General features: G+C 35.7%; 1 protein-coding gene across 1 annotated transcript in view; it reads right to left on the bottom strand.

The window, feature by feature from the left end:
• Nucleotides 1-6,308, bottom strand: part of RBBP8 (RB binding protein 8, endonuclease) — a 34,009-nt gene extending 27,701 nt beyond the window's left edge. Inside the window, exons 1-2 of the mRNA XM_010172732.1 lie at nt 6,081-6,308; nt 763-805 (exon numbers count right to left, since the gene is read on the bottom strand). Of these exons, the coding sequence (XP_010171034.1) occupies nt 763-805; nt 6,081-6,192 (155 nt within the window). The 5' untranslated portion in view covers nt 6,193-6,308. The remainder of the gene's footprint in view (nt 1-762; nt 806-6,080) is intronic.
• Nucleotides 6,309-7,216: the final 908 nt, after the last annotated feature.

Consider the following 7,216-nt stretch of genomic DNA (forward strand, 5'->3'; position numbering starts at 1 on the left):
CAGCTCATATGTAAGATTAACATAATATTAATGTAATTAAACCTGTAGTAAAAAATTTAAATAAAGAATAACATTAGCATATCTCTTATCATTTAATTAAATGTGGCTTTAGTCAGCAGAATGAAAATAAAAGCTGATTTAATGCTGTAAATATATATTGCGATTCTACTGTACGTGTAAATCTTGTAATTTAGATTTTTTCCCCAAATAGCTTCTAATGAACAGAACTAAAAATTAGTACTAAATGTGTGACTGCAAAACAAGTTATATATGTCTTAAAGTATAACAGTTGAGTGAAAATTAGCAAGATTATTACAAGAAACTTTACTAAATGGCTGAAAACTGAGTTAAGGCACAACACCTAATACTAATGTAGCAAAAAAAAAATTTCTAAAAAAAGTTGGCTCCTTGTCTTGTCACTTACTTCTCCTTTACAGACTTGACCTCAATCTTAAAATGCCTCCCTAATTAACTTTTGTATTAGAAATGTCAACATCTTGATAGGCATCCTAGAAATACTGTACCCAAGAAAACTTTACAAGTCATTTGCTCCAGGAAGGCAAATCTAGTGTTCAGGTTACACACCCTATGAAGAGTTACATATGTCGCTAGATGACTTCAGCTGAATTACTGAAGTGACCAGTTTTGTACACATCTGAAGGAAGAATCCAAGAAACCTCAATTGATCTTATGAGAATTACAGCTCATTAATGGTACTCAGACTCTCTTTTAATAAATTAGATCATTAGAATGAGTACTTACAAGCATCTTTCCTTTTTCAACTTAGATATTTTCAGCTGTAAGCCTGAAAAGTGGAAAAAAGAAAATACATGTTATAGAATTCTGATTTAAAAAAAATGAGGGAAACAAACTAACTCTGTTTTTGCCAATGAGATCTGAAAAAAAAAAAAGAAAGTGTGTCACTAATTTGGAGAGAAAATGGCACACTCTGGACTTCCTACGTATGTTCTACAGGATCTTGGAAACAAAGATAGCTATTATGAACTTTAGAATATAGGGACTTCCCAAAGAAACACGCAGATTCCCACTTAAACAGGTATAAAAAACACCTTTGTAAAAAAGCCCACACATGAATACCAAGCACTGTCAATATATTTTCACTGACTACGCCTATGTAAGTAGCACAAAATACATTCTGTGTGCACATAAATGCATAATACTACACTTGACATGTAACATCCAACCACTGCTGAAAAACACATTACAATGTATACGCATAAAGGAAACATTAAAAATACACGATTCGAGATTTTAAAGCACAACATACTCTGTTGGAGGTGTGCTACCAGACCCTTGCAGCAAAAGCTTCTTTGGAACATCTTGAGGTGAAATGAGGAATGGTATTTCATCTGTGGCCATTATCCCACTAAGGCCCACGCACTCCTAAATTTATGTTCTGTGCAGAAGTAAAAAGGTTTGCAAATACAACTGATGCTCTTGGCAGGAGCGGCCAGCTGACAGCCCTGGGGCTAGACAGCATCAGCCAATCTGCTTGCAAGGCTTTGGGTGTGCACAGGGGCAGGAAGATAAAGGTGCTTTAAGTACAGAAGAGCTTAACAAGTGGGGTGTAGTGCTATGGAAATTTATGTGTTAATACCCCCACACAGCTGGCCACTCCTCTTCTAAATAAATGGTCAGAAATAATCAGACTGCAACAGTTTAACATTGTCTTAAATACAAATCCAATAGAAATTTTGGTATGACACCAGAAAGGAACGTAACATAATTTTTTCCTAATGTCATATTTTCTTCAAACTATGAAAAGTTGTGAGCAGCTTCAGTTTGAATATGAGGTGTCTTGTGAGCTTTCTTGCAAAAGCATTAGTCATTTAGGATAATGTGATAAACTTATGGAACCAGAACACTTTTAAGAAAACTTCTGACAATTTTGAATTTAAACCAAAACACATACCTGATACTACATCTCATTATAGAAAATGCAAGTTAAGGACTTCTTATTTCTCTCCCCTACCATTCTCAATGGGGAACAGCTCAAGGGGGAAAACTACTTACTTGAGAAAGTTTACTCTTCAGGCCACTTACAAAGTAACACTCATGCCAGCCAGAGCCTCAGTGAACCCATGCCACAGACTGCTACAAGATGCCCATGAGACAATGAGCTAAAAATGCACAAAGACTACTTTAAAAAAAAAGTTCTTAAGAAATATAGCAAGATTTATTTTATCTCTAAGTGTTCAACACCTGTGAGATGTTATGTTCTATCATGCAGATCAGCATAGAAAGAGGGTTTATTTTTTTTAAGTAGCTGCTATTCATCAAGTCAATTAGGCATCTGCAATTAGAACCCCTATAAAGGGTGCTTTAATGCTGCTCCACGCCCATCGGAAGGAATGAAGCTGCACAACAATGCATCTCCTGTATGAACAGGTAGTCTGTTCAGCAAGTATTTAGGACTGTAACATTGGCAACCTGAGCCACAAATTGAAGAGGCAGCGCTCCAAAGGCCCAGTACTGTGCTACAGGTAACACTATCTCCCCTCTCACCTGAATTCAGGAGGAACCAAACTAGTCACTTAAAGGTTGCATTTATTCTTATTTCAAATGACTGCAATGAGAAGGCAGGAAACCAGTTCGTTACATTTATCCAAGAGCATTGAATTACTACATTGGGTGTAATCTCTTCCTTTTGCTTTTCCAGAGCACTGGGAGGTTTTAAGCATACTATTTAAAAAGCTTTGCTTTTTCATATTTCCTTATTTAACACCTCTAGTGAGCGTATAAACTTATGTGGAACTACACTATGTACATTCCAAATTCAATTTTATCTTTCACACAATATTTCAATGGAATAGACAAGCTGCAGGCTATATAAATCTACAGTACCTAAAGCTCCTAAGTGCTTTAGTAAATCACACTGTCCCCATTAAAGTGATGGAGACTTTTTTTAAACTATCATGAGACAGATTAATTAAAAACACAGCAGTATTTTATGAAACTTGCAACTTGATTAGACTATGTACCTGTAATATTTCAATTAATGTCTATGAAAATGTATGTTCTGATTAATTTTCAAATGCATTAAATCAACTTTTTAAAAATTGACAGTGCCTGGGAAGACTCAGGCATCTTTGTCGCTAAAGTTTCCTCGGAACGGGTTGGACAAGCTTCTGTCAGCAATGACACAGACATAATCCTACCTTCAGGGTATAGAGATGGACTAGATGACCTCCTAAAATCCCTTCCAGCCCTGTTTTCCCTAATTATTTATTTCTGAGGAACTTTCAGCCATTTCCTTTCCTACAGCAATCTATCACTGAGATTGCTTTCTTTATAATTTTCTCTGCATCTGTGACTACAGTTTTTTCCCTGTTGATATCTTCTGCTTTTCAGAGGTAAGGAATAATTGAAAAAACCCTAGGCTACTCCTTGTACACAAAACTCTCCTCACATTTCTATGCTGAAATAAGTTTCTTCTTAGTATAGAGCTTTAGACTTTAATTCATGCTCAGGAACCACGTTGACAAGACTCACATGCAGCAAGTATCCATATAATTATGTTGAGATAGATGCAGGTATTAACACCTGCAGAAACCAGTCACTTTATAAACAGCATTATTAAATTCATTCCTAATTTGTGAGCGCTATGCACATATCCCACACATTCTACACACAGGAAATAACAGTAAATATAGTTTTAATGACCATTATTCTGAGTTTCTGAGCACTTCTGAATTCCATGAAAAGTCAACTGACATTGACCATGCCAAACATTTTTGGAAACTGGGTTGTAGGAGTCCTACCCATTGTCACATAACGAATTTGAGAGAAATTAATAGCTATTTCGTCTGAACAGGGACAAAATTTGTAATTTTTTGCAAGTCCACAGTTTAAAAGAATAAGAAAGCTGGGGTTGTTTAGCTAACATGGTGGAAAAATACACCTTTTACAATATAAAATTTCAATAAAATCCATTTCAAACTGTATGAGTTTGAAGTATTCTCTCGTCTATATTCTATAGGTATATAAACATTAGAACTTGCATAATATGACTGACCCTTTCAAGCTCATGTGTCATAATGGAGTCAAGGATTTGTAATAAATAAGGATTCCACCATTACAGTGTTCAGTACATGGTGCGCTGTCCATGCAAAGGGCCTGTTCTCCAACTCCTGCCTTTCCCTTAATCCGCCTTCCACCATCTCTAAAATAATTTTTTTGCTGACATTTAGATTGGAAACTCATGAGTCAATTTTAATTCTTATTTATAGACTTCAGAAACAAGCAAAGTCCAGGCAAGCCTGTGTTTGATGTTTCTAAAATATCTTCCAGTACCATTTTCTATAAGAGGATCCCCACCTTTTGAAAAAATTAACTATCCTTCAGGCATGTCTTTGATGTTATCACGGAAGACCTAATTTTACCTAACACGGTGCGGGACATACTGACAAAGGGCTAGGCATGAAAAAGACTGCCTGGTGGCAAAATTACCCGGCCCCACCCAGCGTGCATTCTGAAGAGTATCTTCACTTGCATAAAGAAAACCAAAACTTTAAAGTCACGTGCTGCACATCCCAAGAAACTAGAGAAGGGGTCATTTAACATTACCCTCTACATTAGAGCTTTTTATTTGTTCAGTTTTTGTTGTTCAGACATGCCACAGATTGCCAGATCCCATTCTGTCAGTACTTCCGCATTTATCTGCAGTTGACATCACACCCACTCCAAAAAGAACCATCAAGAATTTTAAAAAAAAAAAAAGAAAAAAAAAAAGGAGAAAAAATACAAAGTCATTAAAAAAAAAAAAAGAAAAGAAAAAGATTTTTTGTGTTTTGGGACACAACATAAAATTATATTTCATATGGTTCCACATACCTTTTTTGATGTAACAAAATGCTATTATCTGGTACATCTTTCCTTTCAGTTGCCAAACTGATAGAAGTTTTTTTGCTTGGGGATGGTTTGTTGGGTTTTTTTTTTTTTCAATTACTAACACAAAGTGTCAAGGCCCAGTGTTGCAAATGGTTGAGTCAAGACTTTCAGTGGGAGGTATGAAACATCTACACATGATAAAACAATTCTCCACAGTTTTTGAAATTAAGAAGTGATAACTGGATCTAAATGGGCAGACCTGGAACTGTTTTGAGGCTGGTGGAAACAATGAAGGCCACTGGAATGGTCAGGCTACAAAGATCCACTTGCACGACTAAAGCTCTTAATCACAAAAACTCACATGCTTTTATTCCAGCCTAATACAAACACTATATCAAGCATAAGGATATGCCTGATGGAGGATTCAGTCAAATACTGTTCTGGGGTGGATCTTGTGTTTTAGGATTAGCAGAACAAAATCTTAACTACTTATGAAGTATTTTTATCAAAACATTTTATGAATACTACTTGTAAAACAATATTATAATAAGAATCTAAACACATGGTGCAATAATTCATCTTTACTTTGAGCGTTATTATTAATTTCCTGCACTACTGAAGAATGAACAGATGCTAACAGTCAATCCATAGTAAAATTGCTATCACAGGTCACAAAATATAATGCAAGAATAAGCAAAAGAATTATAAATTTTGTTGAAAGAATTTAGAACACTAAAAACTGAAGAAACACTTTTCACTTCAGTAACACTAATTTGCAGTGGTATTTTGCACAAGTTGGAAGAAATAAACAAAACAAACTATTTTGGTTTATCTGAAATGACTAAACTGAAAGGCAAAAGTAAAAAAAAAAAAAATCCCACTGGCTAACTTGATTTGAAAACTTTGAATCATAATCCATAAAAAGTAAAGTAACGTTTAAATATTTCCTAAGCAAACACAGGTCCCAGGTAACATTATGCTACTTTTTCTTCTCTGACCTAGCAAATCATTTACACTTGTTGATAATTTGTATCTAATCCTGGTAAGCCTGGCTTAAGTGGTCCATCTGTAAGGATCATTGGTAATGATACAGTCCCACTTTCCACATAACTTAAGACATTTCAAAATCTATTTAAAATCTGTTCCATGCAGATGGAGTGGTACTCTGGTTCAGAGTTTTGCTGTGGTAACGGACAGTCTTCTGTGAACCCAAACTTTCAACAATTTACCTTGTACTTCTTTATCATGACATTCTTTCAGTTTGGACCACAATTCCTTGAAGAAATCTCCCGTAGGTTCTGCAGAACTAGGGCTCCCACAACTTCCTCCAGATGCATTCATCTTGCTGTTTAATGCCCCCAGCTTCTTTGACTTATTTGTAGAACTGGCTCGCTCTCACACTTCAAGTTTTAAATTACATAGTTATGAAGCCATTCCTGAAGACAGGTGTACGCCTGTAATGACAGATCGACAACACTTACATTTACATTTATCAGAGAGTAACTTGCAGCCATGGATGAAATACAAAGCTTACTGCATATCCTTGTCAATTTGTACTTATATACTGACAGTCATCCTGAAAGCATGGAAGATGCTAAGTATTTTGCTACAAGTAATTATAAACCAACAGAATAACCCTCACCTGCCCTTAAACAGCTATCAACTTAAAATTAGATTAAGATGCTTAAGAGTCATCATTTTATTCCTACATAAAGCTACAGTTAAACAGAATTTCCATTTTCCAGAAGTAAGCCATGCTTCCAAAATCTGTCAGCAAAAGCACTTGCCTAAAATTTTATCAGAGATGTCTTTTTGTATATACATCCTTTACACAAACATGGGTTCAAATGACACCCTTCTGCAAAGAAAAGCTCACATCCCCTTGAAGTCTTTGTGACTCTAAATTGAAATGATTCCCACTCCCTGATGAAAAGGAAATAGCAGAGTAATCTCAAAATTTAGAAATCTCCAGAACATTAGTATTTGAAGAGAACTATCAAAGTCAGAAAGCTCTGTCTTAAAAGCCAGACTGCCTACACAAATCAGAACAATCTTATCCATAATACTCATTTGTTTTGAAGAGTTTCTTAGCACAGATGATGCTCTCAGGTAAACTACAGAGGAAGTTTACTTGGTACTCAGATCTGGGCCTGAACCAAGGTAAGGCTCAATTCTATTGTCATTGGGTGTCCAGTACTGAAATACTTGGGTAACCTCTCTGTCCTGCACTTCCCTGTGTGTGAAAATGGACATTCTGTTTTCCACATTTTAATGTGGTCCATTTTAAACAAACACTTTTGAACAGTGACTGTGTCATTACCAGGTGGACATAGCTACCTCTATGACTCTGTAATATAAATTACAA

Source organism: Antrostomus carolinensis, unplaced genomic scaffold, assembly GCF_000700745.2.
Source record: "Antrostomus carolinensis isolate BGI_N321 unplaced genomic scaffold, ASM70074v2 scaffold24467, whole genome shotgun sequence".
Lineage (NCBI taxonomy): Eukaryota > Metazoa > Chordata > Aves > Caprimulgiformes > Caprimulgidae > Antrostomus > Antrostomus carolinensis.